Source organism: Chenopodium quinoa, unplaced genomic scaffold (assembly GCF_001683475.1).
Source record: "Chenopodium quinoa cultivar QQ74 unplaced genomic scaffold, ASM168347v1, whole genome shotgun sequence".
Lineage (NCBI taxonomy): Eukaryota > Viridiplantae > Streptophyta > Magnoliopsida > Caryophyllales > Amaranthaceae > Chenopodium > Chenopodium quinoa.
In genome coordinates this window covers 7210347-7229618 of record NW_018744633.1, presented here as the reverse complement: position 1 = coordinate 7229618, position 19272 = coordinate 7210347, and the positions used below count along the sequence as shown (strand labels likewise).

The 19272-nt window shown below is 38.6% G+C and overlaps 2 protein-coding genes across 2 annotated transcripts; both read left to right on the top strand.

Moving 5' to 3' along the window:
• Positions 1 to 923: 923 nt before the first annotated feature.
• Positions 924 to 5664, top strand: LOC110701406 (exosome complex component CSL4). The gene is made up of 6 exons (XM_021879061.1): positions 924 to 1371; positions 3914 to 3988; positions 4326 to 4414; positions 4510 to 4594; positions 5054 to 5135; positions 5247 to 5664. The coding sequence occupies exons 1-6, from the start codon at positions 1186 to 1188 to the stop codon at positions 5336 to 5338; spliced, it is 609 nt and encodes a 202-aa protein (XP_021734753.1). The 5' UTR covers positions 924 to 1185; the 3' UTR covers positions 5339 to 5664.
• A 401-nt stretch (positions 5665 to 6065) lies between these two features.
• LOC110701405 lies at positions 6066 to 18623 on the top strand. The gene is made up of 9 exons (XM_021879060.1): positions 6066 to 6425; positions 6517 to 6576; positions 6747 to 6794; positions 17094 to 17226; positions 17309 to 17385; positions 17631 to 17726; positions 17843 to 17913; positions 18044 to 18134; positions 18237 to 18623. The coding sequence occupies exons 1-9, from the start codon at positions 6186 to 6188 to the stop codon at positions 18345 to 18347; spliced, it is 927 nt and encodes a 308-aa protein (XP_021734752.1). The 5' UTR covers positions 6066 to 6185; the 3' UTR covers positions 18348 to 18623.
• Positions 18624 to 19272: the final 649 nt, after the last annotated feature.

The following is a 19272-nucleotide window of genomic DNA, read 5'->3' as shown; positions in this document are numbered from 1 at the left end:
AACTTTACACCATATTTTTTTTTTTAATAATAGGTTTTATAACATGTGTCAAATAGCGATCGATAAATCTAAAAAAAATCACCCCTTCCCTACACACCCCAACCCCGCCGCCACCGGAACCACCTCAATCCCCTTTCCGCACCAAAAAACCGAACCCTCCTCCTGCTGGCCAGTCGCCCCTTCCTTCCGTCCCATCGTCCTTCCCCCTTCCCCTTGAACCACTATCCCCATAAGCTCGTAACCCCCCTTCCTTCCCTCGAAACACCCACGAAATCACTCCCCCACCCTCGAAACGCTCACGAAATCCCTCCCCCCACCCTCGAAACACCTAGCCTATGTTTGTTTAGCCTTAGATTTGGTTAAATTTTATACCAATTCAGAGTAGTTGTATTTGCAAGTTTTAATTCCAATTTAGAGTACCCTGATTTTTTTTTACGAGTACAACTTAAGTACCCTAAATGATAACTCTAAGAGCATAGCCAATGGATGCCCAAGCTAAGGGTGGTCATCATATTTTTTATTACTTTCTCTCTCTTCCACCTCATTTATGCCCAACTCCCATGCCCATATACTCACATTGGTTGCCCTCCAAATTTGTGGGCATTGATTCTCCTTTCATTCCATTCCCATGTGAGTCTTCATCAATTGAAAAAAAAAAAAAAAAAAAAAAACTAAACCTCCTCTCTTCGTTGGACAAGTGGCGAAATACCACTAAATGCCCACACTTAACAAATGGTCATGGCCATGACCTGGTCATGAACCATTTCTCACCAAAAGTACAACTTTTTCATTTTTTTAAGCTTTTTTTTATTTTTCTCTCTCTTCATGCCCACCCAAAATGGGCAACCATTGGCTATACTCTAACTCCTTTAGGTTAATTGTATTTGCGAGTTCTAATTTCCAATGTAAAGTACTCCGTACCTTGACTTTTTGCTCACTTAGTCACCCGTAGTAAGAAACTTGTATTTTCTCTAATCATTCACCATCAGCTCCATAACTCAAACCCGACTCATTGACCCGCCCCTCTCAAAAAATCAAACCTCTATCATTCAAAAGTCTACATTCTTTTACAGTGAACTCTCAAAAACCCGCCCCTCTCAAAATAATCAAACCTCTATTGCCGCCGTCAAATTCGCCGCCGCCGACAATTCGCCGCCGCCTGAGTCGAAGAGAAACCCAGAAAACATGGGAGAAATCGAAGGAGACAACAAAGAAAAAGTAACACCAGGAGAAATTTTAGGAAAAGCATCCGAGCTTAAACCTGGTAAAGGTGCTTACGTTGCCGCTGATGCTGCCGGTGTTAACCTTGTTTACGCTTCTCTTACTGGTTACCGCACTATCTCTCCTCCTCCTTCTGATTCTACTGACAAGGTTTGTTTCTTCTTCTTAATTTCTTTCACATTTTTGTTTTGTTAATTTATTAAGCTTCTTTTTAGGGATTTTGATTGAAATTTGGGAAATATATAGTAATATAGTATTTGACATCTTGGTGATTAATAATGTTTCAGAGTTTGTTAAATGGTTAATTTTGTGAATTAGTTTAAGATTATGGAGTTTAATGGGGGTATTTATAATTTTGATAAGCATTGATTTGTGGGTGTGATGGAAATTCTAATGCTAGTGTAGAGAGAGCACAAATGGTAATGACTAATGATAGGATTTGGTATCGAGTATCAAGTAGCAATTTCCGGACTTTAATCAACTAAGCTAGTTGGCATATGCTCTACGTAATTGGTTATGGACTTATGGAGTATGAGTGAAGAAATGTTGTTTGAGCAACCTAACAGATTTTGATTGCTCTTTTGGTATTTTAAAAATGATTGAGAAGGAAAGAGAAGCGAAGAGAGAACAAATGGAAGTTATTAGTTTGTATGTCATTTGGTTTAGTACATTAGGATTGAGAGGCACCTTTTGTTTGGTTTTGTATATATGGGAAGTCAGGAAGATGACATTTTTACATCCCAATTCCAATTCTGTCCTTTCAACAAAAATGCTATGAGTGCACTAGATAATACTTTATTAGGACTTGGCTAGCAATGTTATGGGTTTTTGGGTTGGTATGAGGTGCTAAGCGTGCATATCCATCTTGGAGTGTTAGTTGTCCGACATGGGTATTTTAGGCGAAATGAAGAGTCGAAATGCAATGAATTGAGAAATTGATATTTAGCTTGATTTAGGTTGAAGAGAGAATATGAATTGAATTGTTGATTGATTTTCACATAGGGTTATTGTTTCTATTATCATTGTCTTGTGGTATGCAGAACAAAAATGGGGAAGAGAACGGAGTTTGATTGTCATCTGTTCTTATGACTAAATTATTAGTTGCAAGGTTGACATTCAGTTTTTCTTTGCCAGAACTACTTGGACTTCAATTGTATATTTCCATCAAAAAAGTGAAAATTAGGCAGACGTACTGCTAGACCTAGAGTTTGTGAAGTGGTTAATGTGGAAGAAATCTTAGGGTATGTTCTTTTCAGCTTATTTTCAATTCAGCTCAGCTCCAATAAATTCAGTTCAGTTCAGTTCCTAATTTCCTTCTCTCATAAAATATTCAATTTATTTTAGTTCAATTCAGTTCAGCTTCAATAAGTTAAATTCAGCTCATTTCAGTCAATCAATCAGAACAAGCCCTAAGTAACAATTTCATTACGTTGTAGATTGTGTATGATTGTATGGATTTGAGATTTTCCTATGCAGAGGTTTTAGGGTTGTGTGACAATTTTAGTGGTTCCATATATGTGGCATTTATGCAGTATATGGAGAACTATGAATGCCTATATTTCTGATCTGGAGAGGTGGTTTGGTGGCTTTACTTTCATAACTATAGAAGCTTGGAACCTGATTAGAATTTCCAATACAAATATTTTTGGATGGGTCATTGTTCAACATATGACGAGTTCTCAACCCAATATTTTGGCTCAAGGTAGCCAATTTGGCGGCTTACTTAATACGGAGTAATGCTATATATCTAGTCTATGCCAATTTGTATACTAGGGATACAGATATCAATCCTTTTGGAACACTAAGGATGGTGGTTTTAGAGCAAATTCCATTATCGGGGCAGATTGAAGTCTTGAATACATTATAACTCAAACGACTCTGTTCTGAGGTTTTTCTTTAGCTGGAATTGGATATGATTATTTCTTATGTTCTTGCCAAAGTGCTCTAACTGGTAGGGTTGAATTTGGATTTGTCTAGAGAATATTAGGTTTCCCCCCCCCCCCCTTTTTTTTCCTTTTTATTTTTATTTCCTTGTAATTAGAATCTTTGATGGACTAACACAGTTTGTTGAATTAACAATCCTAGCAACGTAGTAGTGTTTTTTTAAAGGAAAAAGTCCTTTACTATTAAGTTATTAATGGGCTTGGTGTAAAGTTTTAGTATCCCCTTCTTTTGACAATTCTATACGGCTGACCAAATATGTTGAATGTTAAAGGTAACCTTTTAATATTGTCCAATTTCACTTCATGACCTTCCTAAAGTTTTACACCAGGAATTTCCCACCCAACAAAGCATAGCAGCTACCCTTCATGCCATGGAAACCACCCTTTCCCTCTCCTCCTCACAAATAGGTTAAACTATTGCAGATAGGTGAATGTAGGCATAAAAGGGGTGTAGGTGGCTTTCATGATGAAATGGGGTGGTTATCGTGTTAGGTTAGGTGGGAAGAGAAGTGAACATTGATGGAAAATTTCACGGAGGGTCATTGGTCTAACAAATAGAATTTGTCAATATATTAGGGTACCAGGTAGAAATTCGCTGTATATTTTAAAATGTCCAGCCTTTTATTTGATGATTATGCTTGCAGTAAGTGCTGTATTAATTGATGTCGATAAATTTAGCAATTGGCTTTGTTTATTAAATAATTCACTTGATGCCTATGTACTTACAACTGCTACACTTTCTTCTAAAGAGGTCAGTCGTGGAGGTAACCGGTCATAAACCGCATGGTGCAGTCCCTGAACCTGGCTGCACAGTTCTTGCACGGGTAAGTTTATTTTTTCTTGATAACTTTAGCAATTAATCTAATATTTAATGTTTATAATTGAGTTCCTTCACCATTAATAAAAAAAAAAATAAAAATAAAAAAATCCAATGGTGTGGGACTGTGGGGTACTAGACAATTTCCCCTTTCTCCAGAAAATTCCTATTTTTCCCATAATCCCAATATGTTTTGCTAGCTTTTTGAAATTTATCAATGCTACTTAGGAACTCTATGAAGTATGAAGGGGTAAGAAATAACTGCTTATTGTCATTTCTAGTGACTATTGAGTTGCATGTGTCTTTACAAACTGAAACTAATCTGTATGTGATTTTCATGACAGGTTAAAAAGGTGATGGCTAAAATGGCTTCGGCGGATATCATGTGTGTTGGTAGCAAGTCTTTTAGAGAAAATTTTACAGGCGTAATTAGGTGCTTGCTTTGTGTTAGAAGATCATTGTTCTGTATTGTTATCCATAATACATATTATGCAGGTCTTGATTAAGTAAATTGTTGTGCCTTGGCAGACAGCAGGATGTAAGAGCAACCGAGATTGACAAGGTCGATATGCATGCTTCATTTCGAGCTGGTGATATTGTTAGGGCAGTGGTTGTATCCTTGATATACTAGTTATTCTGCCGTAGTTTCTTTTCTTCATCCATTATTTTTCTTACTATGATTTTCCATAGTAATATTTATCTTAAATGGATGTGTTGTTACCTCAGGTTTTTGGAACTCTTTTATTTATTTGCATAAATTCGCTGCCAAAAGAAATGCTTGAAAGCTTTGTTAAAAATGATCAACTTAAGCATTTACACACCCTATCTATTGACAATAAATTGGTTCTTCTTTTGCTTCAAGTACCCTTGTCGAATCTTTTACACTCTCTTTGGACTGGATACGGAAAATTTTCATATAATAGTTGAGTCTGACACTTGATATTTACCTGTGATTGATATGAGTTTCCAAGTCTGAGTCTGTAGTCCATACAGCCGTACCTACTTTATCTGTGGGCATGTCCATTATTTTACTCTATGAGCCTTATGAAGATTTCCTTGACATATCTATTAGCTATCCCTGGGGGATGCAAGGGCCTATCACTTGTCAACGGCAAAAAACGAATTGGGAGTTGTTTCTGCTGAAAGCACTGCAGGTTAGTGAATTTGGCTATATGTCTTGCTTTGAGCCTTTGTTCATTTCCCCTTTCTTTTCCATTCTGTTTACTTAGTTACTACTACCTGAGATGATTTAAATTTTCTTGCAGGTGAGACAATGATTCCTATAAGTTGGACAGAGATGCAATGTCCTGTGACTGGCCAAATTGAGCCGAGAAAGGTTGCCAAGGTTGGAAATTGAGACCCAGCATTCTTTCACCGTAGATCTTAGGAATGATAAGCTCTTTGTAAAGCTGAATATTGTCATAAAGAAATCGCCGCAGTTTGTTACATTTATTGTGAGCTCTTGTTCTAGGAATCAGTCAGGCTTTTGTTTGGTGTTGATAGAGCATGATTTAGGAAATACTACATGATTTAGTAGCTGCAGAATTCAGCTCGATAATTACAACAGTGACATGATTATTTGACCTATTGTAATTGCTTCTGCTGCAATGCCAGTTAGTATTTATGGATGAGCTAAAAAGGATTTATGCCTGGATATATCAAATTGAACATTCTTATTGATAACATTTTTTCCCATTGCTGCCAAGTGAACTTTTTGATGCTGAAAGAAAAAACAGCAATTTTTTAATGAGATTGAGCTAATGGCGAGAATTAATTGGTTCCCTCTAAAAGTGCAAAGCTCATAATTTCCTCTCCGGCTGAGAATGCTATGCAGGGCCAAATGTTATGGCACTGCCTTATTGATAGTTTTGGCGCGAGATCAAATCGTATCTACATCATTCATCAGAGGAGCATTGTTTAAGTGTTACTTTGCCTGAATCAAGAAATAAAATGGTTCCCATTTCACTAGCTATTTTGTGATCATGAATAAAGCATATTATAAATTCCATCTAATCTAAACCCAAATTTTGTGGGCCATTAGATATCCACAAAAATTTCCAACACCACAAAATGATCTTGAAACCACTCCCAAAATGCACCATTTGTCCACTGCTAACCAAAAAAAGCCAATGTTACACTTGATATTAAATTTTTTTGGGTCCAAATATAATTTTTAAACAAAGAGAAGAAATAAGCTCCCAAAAATGGCTACTCTTTACCATCATCAATACTATCATCCTCTTCTTCTTCAATCTTCTTCAACTAAATTATGTTCCACAAAATCACTGTGTTTCAGTAATTATTCAAATTCCCACTTCAGAAAATCTCTTAGCTACAAAACCCATGTCCCTAAATTTCCCCTAACTGTTGCATTTGCTCTTACTCAATCTGATTCCCCCAAATCCTCTAATCCTGATCCACAAACCCTTCTTCGAGAATTAGCGGTTAGTTGTTCTTTGGATTTTATTTTGGTTTTTGGTCTAAATTTTTTACCTTTTTAAGTGATATTCTAAAGTTTGTTTTGCTAGTTTGCAGGTTAATTTGGATTTGCCATCTGATTACTTTGCCAAACTTCCTAGGGACCTTCGTCTTGATGTAAGCGAAGTTTTTTTTTTTTTTTTTTTTTTTTTTTTTTTTTTTTTTTTTTTTTTTGTAAAATTTGAAGTTATGTTGATTATATTGTGAAGTTGGCAACTTGGAAGAATTTTAATTATATATTTCATAATTTAGGGTTTTGGTTAATCATGTGAATGTGTTTGTTACAGCTCAATGATGCCGCGTTTGATCTTTCAAATGGACCTGTTCTTGATGAGGTTAGTTTTGCTGAATGTGTTTTATGCTGCATTTTTTCTGTAAAATGAGCTCTAGTAAGTTTTATCTCTTTGCTATTGTTTTACAATGAGTAGTAGTATATGGACATTGCACTAATGCACTATGATCATTGTAAGGGCTCGGTTTTATGTGTGATGAATTGGGTGAGTAACATACCGAAATGAAAGGATTAGACTGTTAGATAAGTCATGTGATACTTTTGTATATTGGTAACTCCCAATTTACTTTGTTGTCGTAAGTGATAGAGCTAGGTGAGGCTTTCCTGTCTCGGGGATTATGAACATCGTGTAGAAAGGTAAATTTTGTGTTACTAGATTGTATGGCAAGGCATTGTTAAGAGATTGTATTTACAGTGAATAGTATGTGAGGCAAGCCAGGCAGCCAGCAGACTATTATCAATGTACTGTTGGTTTAGGATCATTGCTTAATTTATTGATTGAGAGGATTGATGGCAGCTTTATTGGCCAATATGATTAATTTGATTACTTGATGTTTTGGGATGATGTACTGGAGGTCAACTCAGGATAGGGAGAGCCGGAGAGATGAGAACTTTGTTGGTTAACGTTGTGGGCACTAATGAATCAGTGTCCTTCATGCAGGATTGTGGCTGGGGTATGCCGTATGCTTATGAATGTATCCTTGCAAGCCTTTTCTTTGTTTCTTAACCTCAACAGTTTGCTCCTTTAGGGGCTTCTGAAGTTTATGTGGCTTTTTAAGTTTAAACCGTGTAGCTAAGGATTTAGCATTTTTATGTTACTGGCATTCTTAGTTTGATGTAGACAAAGAGTGTAATAGAGATTTTGATAGATTTGATAGGATTATGGAAACTCTGTTGACATGGATGGATAGATTGATTCGGTGGGAGTTGAAAAATATCTGCCATTAGCAAGGAAATTGATAAATATCTTTTTGCAGGCGTAGCAAACCAAACTAGATAGGAGTATAAGATTCCTTTACACAGTTTTCACATCATATAATAACAGAACTACAGAAGAACAACTTTCTTTAGATCATCATTATGCATGGCAAGTTGGCGACAAATAAGTGCTGAAGGGAGATTTCGTAGAATTCTGTGAGCATCTTAATCTTGAAAAACAACCCTGTAGAACTCTGATTGTAGTTTCGGCAAAAAATAATTAATGTAATTCTAAAATTGACGTGTATATTCCAAATTGTGAACTTATGTTAGGACATAATACTTCAAAGAGTCAAGTCAATATCAATGTGAATGACTAGAAAAAAGGAATCAATCTCATCCCTTGCGAATATGCTTTCAAAGATAATTGTCAAACATGATTGGGGATGGTTTATCGTGTGGTTGTGTGAAGGGTGACTTATATATCTGTGTGGACCTTATGCAAAATGTTTGAAGTGTATGATAACGACTCTAACCTTTCCGAGACCATTTGAAGACCAAAGGCTTATGCTGAAGGACATTTCCTTCCTTATCAAGCTACTAAGGGAAGACCCAGGCAAAATAAAGGGGTATTTTTCACTTTCTTGTCATCGGGTGGTTTCTTTGTTGAATTTGAGTTTTAATTGTATGTAATTGGCTGGAATAGACTTAGTAAAGTGGAATAAAAAAAATCCTGTGACAACTTGGAAGAGGATTATAAAGGACTAATGGATTATAGAGATATGGTAGTTAGTTCCTCTGGTTATTTGATGGTGCTGTAGATAGGAGATGAATCCACGGTATTTGATGCGCGTTTTTAAAGAACCTATGGTTTCAACTTGAGCAATAGTGGTTTAGACCCCCCCCCCCCACCAACCCACACACTCACTCACTCACACACACACACACACACAAAAGGTTTTCTTTTAATACAATCTTGTTTTCCCACCACTTAATCTATGGCTTGTAACTAGAGCTGTCAATTCGGGCAAATAGGTCGGGTTTAGGTTGGGTAAGAGTGGGTCGGCAACTCGGGTCGAGTCAATTCACATTAATTCCACAACCTATGCGGGTCGGGTTTGGGTTGGGTCATGCTTGAGTCGGGTTATACTTCTAATCGGGTTTGGGTCGGGTTTAGGTCAGGTTAATAACAGGTTGGGTTACATTCGGGTCGGGTGAACGATAGGTCTTGTTTAATTCGGGTTTTCACGGGTTAAAACAGGTTAGGGTAATTCTCGGGTTCGGTTCAAGTCAATAATTTGCGGGTTAGAATCAGGTCGGGTCATTCTCGGGTTTGAGTCAGATTCGGTTCAAGTCAATAATTTGCGGATTATAATCAGGTTGGGTCATTTTTAAGTCGGATCATTCTCAGGTTCAAGTCGGGTTCAAGTCGGGTTCAGTTCAAGTCATTAAATTGCGAGTTATATTTAGGTTGGGTCTTTTCCAAGTCGGGTCATTCTCGAATTCAAGTTGGGTTATGTTCAACAATTCAAGTCAATAATTTGCCGGTTACAATCAGGCCGGGTCATTTCCAAGTCAGGTCATATTCGGGTTCAACTAACTATAAATAGATAATTATCATTTTTATCAAGTTAATTATTTCCTTTAACTATAATATATATGGCAATATACTAGGGAAATATAGTATATAATTTAGGAAGATAATTATCTCCATTGACCATACAGCAAATATATACTATATTTAACTCTTAAATTTGAGGATGATGCTCCTTTCTTTTGTTACCTGGACCGACTTGGTTACCCAAGACAAAATGCTTTGATCAACAATTATAAGGTGGTTGCAACGAACGAGCGTGGTGTGATAAATAAAATGGTCGGAAGATTAATGTAGATAAATAAAGCTCAAAGCTTTCGTACAAACGTCAATGGCTTTAGGCCATCACTCTCCAAGAACTCTCTAACTTGATACTTTCTGCCCAACTTCTCTACTCTAGGCTACTACTATTTATACTACTACTACAATGCATAGGTGGCAACAATGCCTTAATTACTACAAGCACTACCCTTGTCCTCTTCCTATTTTGGTGCACTAACAAACAAACAATTAAAGGTGTTTTGTCCCCTGCTCAATCCTCTGCTCCTTTTGCTGCTGCTGCCAAGGTAAGTTGTTGTTGTTGGTGCACAGCCCCTGCTGCAAGTCCCTGCTGCCTCACTGACTTCTGTGGTAGGTAAGAGTCACGGGAGATGGGAGATGGTGGGAGTGGGTTCATTGCAATACTCCCCCCCAAAACAACCACCTTGTCCTCAAGGTGGAAGTCAAGAAGCTCATCCAACGGTTCCCCACACTCCGCCTTGTATGCTGCTGATGCTTCTCGTAAACATCTAGGTGGTGCACTGTTATTCATCCCTGTGTGAGTTAAGCCAGAATCTCCCTTAATAGTCACTATCCTCCCTCCCATCGAAAAGCTCATCTCTCGTGATTTCCAGTTTGCTACCACCGACCCCAGTTTTTCGAGCCACTGGACGCCAAGTACGATGGCAGAATTTCCCAATTGGAGGGGTAAGAATTCTTCTTCGATCGTCACTTCATCGCTCATTTTCAGTTGGACCCCTAAGCAACGCCCCTGCCCTTGAATGATCTCCCCGTTACCCAAGGATTCCGCGAAGTTCTCGACTCCGGTCACCGGAATTTCCAATTCCTCTACCACTCGACAAGATATTAAATTATGTGAGGCTCCGGAATCGACCATCACCACAGCCGCCTTCCCTTTAATTTTGCCTATCGTTCGCATCACGTTTGATTTGATCAAACCCACCATTGAATTGAAGGAGGCATTGGTCGGAGTTGGTACAGCCATACTCGTCGGGATCTCTATGGCCATAAATTCTCCTTCGCCATTCTCGTAATCTTCTTCCACTAATAAAACGCTCAACCCCTTCGCGGTGCAAACGTGGGTAGGTCCGGTCCACCTGCCGTCGCAATTGAAGCATAGTCCCTTGTCCTTCTTGTCTTGCAATTCCTTCTCCGTTAGCCTTCGTACTTCGCCACTGAATCGGGAGTGGCCGGAGTTGGTTCGCGTTTGGTGGTCGTTGTTCACATGGCTTATTGAAGCTGTTGAGGTCTGAGGTATCTGGTACGAATTTGGGTAGGTGCGGTTTGGGTTTCGAGATTGTATCGTGTAATTTGTAGTGGGAGTTGAGTTGTAGGAGTTATAAGGCTGGCTATTTGTGGAGTTATAAGGTTGAGTGTTTGGGGCATTGGATTGGGCCGGCCCAGTTCCTAGGATAGTAGTAGATGGGCTACTATTAAAATAAGAATAGGGCTCAGATCTACAAGTCACTCCGCGCGTTTTCCTCAAACCCGCAATCCGATTGCGTTCTTCAACCCGAACTGCCAGATCCATGGCTTCTTCCAGGGTAATCGGGTTAAGCAACCTCACCTCTACTTTTACCTCGTCCTTCAAGCCATGAATGAAGTGGCCCCTCATTAAACTTTCTGGAATATCCACCAAGGGAGATGCTTTCTCGATGAAGGCGCGACGATACTCCACCACGGTGGTGGATTGCTCCACTGCGAGCCACTGCTCGTGGAGGGTCCCTGCATTCACGGGTCGAAATTGTGTGAGCACTCGAATCTTCATGTCTTCCCAGTTACAAATCGGTCGCCGGCGACTCTCCCATTGGTGCCACCGTAGTGCGTCGCCTTCCATAGCTACGACCGCCGCCTGCAATTTTTCGACCTCCGCGAGTCGATAAAATTGAAAATATTGTTCTCCTCGCAACACTCATCCGTCCGGATCTGAGCTGTCAAAGATCGGCATATCCAGTTTGCGGAAACGCCGATTACCACTGTTGTCGTGGTTGCCGTTGTCAAGTTCGTTGAATGGTTCGTTGTGGTTGCGGAAAACTCCCCCTAACCCGGGTTCCCAGTTTCCAAAACGGATGTCGTTGAGCCCACCACCGTTCGTGGGCGGCTCGGTGTAAGGACCTGAGTGGCTGCTCCACTTCGTCGTCCCCTGTCGCCGCTGGCCCAGGTTGCTTGCTAAGAGCCTCGATGGCCCGTCAAATCTCTTCCATCACTTTGTCCTGCCTGCTTGTTGTCATGGCAATTTGTTGGGTTACATCGTTTCGAAATCGATCCATTCTTCCTTCCAAACCTTGTCTGACTTTATCAATGGCCTCTTCCTGCTTCTTTAACAAGGTTTGCTGGAGTGAGTTTTCTCCCTCTCCCAGCTTCTCGAAAATTTCTTCCACTCGTTCCTCTAACGCGGCTACTCGTTCCACGGTGACTGTCGGGGCTGTCGGAGCCATGGCTGCTCTGATACCAATTGCAACGAACGAGCGTGGTGTGATAAATAAAATGGTCGGAAGGTTAATGTAGATAAATAAAGCTCAAAGCTTTCGTACAAACGTCAATGGCTTTAGGCCATCACTCTCCAAGAACTCTCTAACTTGATACTTTCTGCCCAACTTCTCTACTCTAGGCTACTACTATTTATACTACTACTACAATGCATAAGTGACAACAATGCCTTAATTACTACAAGCACTACCCTTGTCCACTTCCTATTTTGGTGCACTAACAAACAAACAATTAAAGGTGTTTTGTCCCCTTCTCAATCCTCTCCTCCTTTTGGTGTTGTTGCCAAGGTAAGTTGTTGTTGTTGGTGCACAGCCCCTGCTGCCTCACTGACTTCTGTGGTAGGTAAGAGTCACGGGAGATGGGAGATGGTGGGAGTGGGTTCATTGCAGTGGTCTAAATTGCATTTAAGGTGATTTGAAATCGGGTCAGGAACAATTTGGGTTGAAATTAGATCGAGTCAATATCAAGTCGTGTTAATTTCGAGTCGGGTTAATAACAGATCGGGTTGAACTTTTGGGTTGGGTAAGTAATAGGTATGGTAAAATTCGAGTCGGGTCAATAACAAGTCGGGTTGAATTTGGGTTTTTTCAATAACAAGTTAAGTTAATTTCGGGTCAGGTTTGTAACAGGTTGGGTTAAATTTGGATTAGGTTAAGAACGGGTCGGGTTGAATTCAGGTCAGGTTAGTAACAAGTCGGGTTAAATTCGGGTTTTGACGGGTTAAAACGGGTTTCGATCAATTTTGGTTCAAGTCAGATTCGATGCAATTTAATTAAATTGGCCGTTGTAAACCGGTAAATCGGTGCAAGTTGTAAACCGGTAAGTTGGCCGTTTAAATGCAAATTGAATGGTTCCACACACCCAATTGGACTCCTGGAAGATATTAGGGACCATGGTATACATTTCGGCAATTTTTATTTCCAGGCGAAAAAAAGTCAAAAAATTCCAAAATTGAAGACTAATATCCACGTTTTTTGAGAAATTTTGGAGGTTTCAGAGCCCGATGTTAAAAAGTCTTGAAATTCTATGGGATACATCTCGAGGTCATATAATGCCGTTTGGAACCATATATGATCATTATTTGTTGTCATAAATGTTCGTGGTAGGCTTGAATTAATAGAAATCTGTGCAAGTTGTAAACCGGTAAATTGGTCGTTTAAAGGGAAATTGGATGGTTCCACCCACCTAATTGGAATACCGAAGGGTATTAGGGACCATGGTAAACATTTCGGTAATTTTTATTTTCGGACGAAAAAAAAGTCAAAAAATTCCAAAATTGAAGACTAATATCCACGCTTTTTGAGAAATTTTGAAGGTTTCGGGGCCCGGTGTCGAAAAGTCTTGAAATTCTATGGGATACATCTCGTGGTCATATAATGCCGTTTGGATCCATATATGATCATTATTTATTGTCATTAGTGTTTGTGGTAGGCTTGAATTAATGAAATCGGTGCAAGTTGTAAACCGGTAAATTGGTCGTTTAAAGGGAAATTGGATGGTTCCACCCACCCAATTGGAATACCGGAGGGTATTAGGGACCATGGTAAACATTTAGGCAATTTTTATTTTGGGCGAAAAAAAGTCAAAAAATTCCAAAATTGAAGACTAATATCCACGCTTTTTGAGAAATTTTGGAGGCTTCGGGGCCCGGTGTCGAAAAGTCTTGAAATTCTATGGGATAGATCTCAAGCTCATATAATGCCGTTTGGATCCATATATGATCATTATTTGTTGTCATAAATGTTCGTGGTAGACTTGAATGAATGAAATCGGTGCAAGTTGTAAACCGGTAAATTGGTCGTTTAAAGGGAAATTGGATGGTTCCACCCACCCAATTGGAATACCATAGGGTATTAGGGACCAAGGTAAACATTTAGGAAATTTTTATTTCCGGGCGAAAAAAATAAAAAATTTCAAAATTGAAGGTTAATATCCACGCTTTTTGAGAAATTTTGGAGGTTTCGAGAGCCGTTGTAGAAAAGTATTAATATTTTAGGGAATACATCTCGGGGTCATATAATGCCGTTTGAAACCATATATGATCATTATATGTTGTCATAAATGTTCGTAGTAGGCTTGAGTTAATGAAATCCGTGCAAGTTGTAAACCGGTAATTCAATTGATCGTTTAAAGGCAAATTGGTTGGTTCCACCAACCTAATTGGACTCCCGGAGGGTATTAGGGACCATGGTTAACATTTCGGCAATTTTTATTTCTAGGCGAAAAATGTCAAAAAAATTCAAAATTGAAGAAGACTTAATATCCACGCTTTTTGAGAAATTTTGGAGGTTTCGGGGCCCGATGTCGAAAAGTCTTGAAATTCTATGGGATACATCTCAAGGTCATATAATGCCGTTTGGATCCATATATGATCATTATTTGTTGTCATAAATGTTCGTGGTAGGCTTGAATTAATGAAATCGGTGCAAGTTGTAAACCAGTAAATTGGTCGTTTAAAGAGAAATTGGATGGTTCCACCCACCCAATGGGACTCTCGGACGGTATTAGGGACCATGGTAAACATTTCGGCAATTTTTAATGTCGGGTGAAAAAAAGAGTCAAAAATTTCAAAATTGAAGAATACTATCCACGCTTTTTGAGAAATTTCGAAGGTTTTGGGGCCCGGTGTAGAAAAGAAATGAGATTTTATTAGATACATCTCGGGGTCATATAATGACGTTTGAAACCATAAATGACCATTATATGTTGTCGAAAATGTTCGTGGTAAGCTTGAGTTAATGAAATGAGTGCAAGTTGTAAACCGGTAAATTAACCGTTTAAATGCAAATTGGATTGTTCCACCCACCTAATTGGACTACCGGAGGGTATTAGGAACCATGGTAAAAATTTGCAATTTTTATTTTTTGGCAAAAAAAAATAAAAAAATTCCAAAATTGAAGGCTGATATCCACGCTTTTTGAGAATTTTTTGTGATTTCGGGCCCCGGTGTCAAAAACTTAGAGATTTAAGGGGATACATCTTGGGGTCATTTAATACTGTTCTAAACCATAAATGATCATTATATGTTGTCATAAATGTTCGTGGTTGACTTGAGTTAATGAAATCGGTGCTAGTTGTAAACCGGTAAATTCACCATTTAAAGGCAAATTGGATGGTTCCACCCACCTAATTGGACTCCCGGAGGGTATTTGGGACCATGGTAAACATTTCGCCAATTTTTATATCTGGGCGAAAAAAGTCAAAAAATTCCAAAATTGAAGGAATATCCACGCTTTTTGAGAAATTTCGAACGTTTCGGGGCCCAGTGTCGAAAAGCATTGAGATTTTAGGGGATACATCTCGGGGTCATATAATGTCGTTTGGATTCATATATGATCATTATATGTTGTCATAAATTTTCGTGGTAAGCTTGAGTTAATGAAATCTGTTCAAGTTGTAAACCGGTAAATTGGTCGTTTAAAGGCAAATTGAATGATTCCACCCAGCCAGTTGGACTCCCGGAGGTTATTAGGGACCATGGTTTACATTTCGACAATTTTAATTCCGGGTGAAAAAAGTCAAAAATTTCAAAAGTTGAAGGCTAATATCCACGCTTTTTGAGAAATTTTGGATGTTTCGTGTAGAGCTGTCAATTCGCGTAAACGGATCGGGTTTGGGTCGGTAAGAATGGGTCGAGTAACTCAGGTCGGGTCAATTCGGATTAATTCCATAACCTATCCGGATCAGGTTTGGGTTGGGTCATGCTTGAGTCGGGTCACGTCGGGTGATACTTCTTATCGGGTTTGGGTCGGGTTTAGGTCGGGTTAATAATAGGTCGGGTTATATTCGAGTCAGGTGAACAATAGGTCGGGTTTAATTCGGTTTTTCACGGGTTAAAACGGGTTAGGGTTATTCTTGAGTTTGATTCGGGTTCGGTTCAAGTCAATAATTTGCAGGTTAGAATCAGGTCGGGTCATTCTCGGGTTTGAGTCGGATTCGGTTTAAATCAATAATTTGCGGATTATTATCAGGTCAGGTCATTCTCGGGTTCGATTCAAGTCAATAATTTGCGGGTTATAATCAAGTTGGGGTCATTTCCAAGTTAGGTCATTCTCGGAGTCAAGTCGGGTTATGTATGGTCAAGTCAATAATTTGCGGGTTACAATTAGGTCGGGTCATTTCCAAGTCAAGTCATATTCGGGTGCAACTAACTATAAATAGATAATTATCATTTTTATCGAGCTTATTATTTCCTTTAACTATAATATATATGGCAATATACTAGGGAACTATAGTTTATAATTTAGGAAGATAATTATCTTCTTTGACCATACAACAAATATATACTATATTTCACTCTTAAATTTGATGATGATGTTCCTTTCTTTTGCTGGCCTTGACCGACTTGGTTTCCCTCGACAAAATGCTTTGATCAACCATAATAAGGTGGTCTAAATTGCATTTAAGGTGATTTGAAATCTGGTCGGCAACAATTTGGGTTGAATTTAGGTTAGGTCAATAACAAGTCATGTTGATTTCGAGTCGGGTTAGTAATAGATCGGGTTGAATTTTTGGGTCGGGTTAGTTTGAGTCGGGTCAATAAGAAGTCGGGTTGAATTTAGGTCAGGTCAATAACAAGTTGGGTTGATTTTGGGTCGGGTTTGTAACAGGTTGGGTTAAATTCGGGGGCGGGTTAGGAACGAGTCGGGTTGAATTCAGGTCAGGTTAGTAACAAGTCAGGTTAAATTCGGGTTTTGACGGATTAAAACGGGTTTGGGTCAATTTTGGTTCAAGTCGGGTTCGGTTCAGGTCAATAATTACAGGTTACATTCAGGTCGGGTCATCTCCAGTTCATGTTCGGGTTCGGGTCTCACATACTCGGGTCAACTCGGGTATAGGGTTGGTTTCAGGTCGGATCAGGTCGGTTTTGGGTCACCATTTTTTCGGGTTTAGATGGGTCGGTTAATAATCAGGTTTGAGTCGGTATTTCGGGTCGGGTCAACTTTTAACGGCTCTACTTGGTGCAAATTTGTGCAAAGTTTAGGATGATCATTTATATGTTGCAAACTATCTGCAACAAACTGAATTGCCACTTTGATTTTTGAAACACTTTTTTTTTAGTGTGGCCAAGAGCTAGGGGAGACGTTATTGAATCTGACTCGTGCATGGGAATCAGCTGATACTTCAACTTCTTCCTCTTTAGCCAAGCAGCTCCCTCTATTGGAGACTTCTTTGACTGATAGGGAAAAGGCAGGTAAGATTCAATTGACGTATTGATTGTTAAATTGTCAAAATGTAATGCTTAATCCTCATCCATAAGCCTTTTTCCTTTGTAGCTTTTGGTAAGCGATTGCTGTCTGCTGGAAGAAGATTCCAATCAATGGGACAATATGGTCAAGGTGAACTAGAAAGGGTATAGTGCATCCTTAACATTTTCTTATGCTGCTTTCCTGAATCGATGGAAATTTAAAACTAGTTTATGATATTTTACACGTCAATGAGCAGCAAAACAACTAATTATCTAGGGAAATGGTGGAAGAGATTGATGTCGCTAAAAGTGCTTATGCAGCAATTCATTTTTTCACTCCTTAGTGTAATTAACTTTTAAATCATGCATTCCTAAATAGCAGTATTCTTGGCTGCTTGCAACAAGTATAGATTGCAAAGTCAATGATTTCTGTTGGGAAGCTTCTATCTGCAACTGCAGTGCCTACAACTGAGGAACTCCCAAAAGCTGAATCCCGGACTTTCAAGGTGCGCTATCTTCTTCAACCCCTATGATTCCCCCTCACCCTCTTTGCCTTTTACATGATAGCGGATGCTACCGCCTACTGTTAGATGTACCAAGTCTTATGTGTACCTCCCTGCAGTTTGGAGAACTTCAAGTCGAAGTGACACCTGAAAAGGCAATTATAGGTGCAGTTATCGCTGTTGTTTTTGGGTAAGTTCTGTTGTTACTGACCAGTGACTACTGAGTGAAGCAACTATGCTTCTGGATTATCATCACACTTGTTTGAATATTCTGTCATAGTTTTGCTTACTGACAACCTCCATGCTTAATTAAAATTTAGGATCTTATCATGGCAACTAAGTCAAGGAATTCAAAGCATCTCAGACGGTAAATTGCAATATGCAAATGATAATGCTTTGCTGCTGGCCAAGGTTTTTGAACATATTCATCTTTGAATCCATCTTATTATTTAATCGTCGCTGTGATCAAGATCAAATAACTAACATTTGATCCCAATTTTTGTCTGATTGCAGTCTTTGAGGACATCTCTGATCGCAATGTTCTATACATCCACTTTGCTGTCTGGGTTTTCTGCAGTTGGTTTGGTCTTGCTTGCAGTACAACTCAAGTCAAAGAACGAGTGACGGTTGGTGGTCTGATCTAATGGTTTTCTTAGTTGTGGTGCATCAATCGCTTATGGTAAATTGTTGTTCCATCTGGTAGTTGGCTACATACTCAAGTGTTGTAACATTATTAAGTACTCCATATTTTGTGAAAAAAAAAGGCGGCTTTTTAATAACTTGAGGATCATAGCTGCACAATGCCTAAACTATTGCATATAATACACCCGTTGTATACAAAATACTCCTCGAAATTAGTTGCCAACTGCTGCTAAAACCGCTTGAGCATGCTTACAGTAATTTTCTCTTACCAAGACATAATCTTTGACATTAATCATCAATAACTATAATTAAATAAATTGCGTACTTACACGATCTATTTAGGTCATTGTCTTAAATTCTTCATAATTTCTTTGACTTTTTAAAAATTTATCAACAGATTTTGGCCTGATTCTCAAATTTTCAAAGTGGGGAAAAAAGAAAAAGTCCAATATTTAGAAATTATTTTTGAAGTTAAACAAATATCAGGTGGCGAATCTCAAACCTAAGATTCATGCTTAAGAAAGATAGATTATGTTACGGAATCTCAAAGCAGATTGATTAATTGACTAATTATATTGCTTAAATATAGTTCTTAGCTGTAATTATTGACCTTCTCATTAATGATCATCTTCATCAATGATATTTCAAAGTCGTGGGAACGATATTGCTCTAGGCTTTAATTCATATAAAAACCATAGGTTATACAAATATAATACTTGTACTATTGAATATGTTACATATACCAACAACTAACTCAGAAAATTCTAGTAGATTTTCATAGTTTATTTAATGTTATTTAGGTCATTTGAACTGTACTTGTATGACTAAACCATGTGTTTACAACTTCAATGCGTCATTATTTAGATGGTTACATTACATTAATTATATTCCAAGGTTTAATTATGTT

Coding starts and splice junctions, on each gene's coding strand:
- LOC110701405 (XM_021879060.1), top strand. CDS start 6,186: ATGGCTACTCTTTACCATCATCAATACTATCATCCTCTTCTTCTTCAA. Junction 6,795..17,093: donor ATGGACCTGTTCTTGATGAG/GTTAGTTTTGCT, acceptor CTTTTTTTTTAG/TGTGGCCAAGAGCTAGGGGA. Junction 18,135..18,236: donor ATGCTTTGCTGCTGGCCAAG/GTTTTTGAACAT, acceptor GTCTGATTGCAG/TCTTTGAGGACATCTCTGAT.
- LOC110701406 (XM_021879061.1), top strand. CDS start 1,186: ATGGGAGAAATCGAAGGAGACAACAAAGAAAAAGTAACACCAGGAGAA. Junction 3,989..4,325: donor GCTGCACAGTTCTTGCACGG/GTAAGTTTATTT, acceptor TTTTCATGACAG/GTTAAAAAGGTGATGGCTAA. Junction 5,136..5,246: donor TTCTGCTGAAAGCACTGCAG/GTTAGTGAATTT, acceptor ATTTTCTTGCAG/GTGAGACAATGATTCCTATA.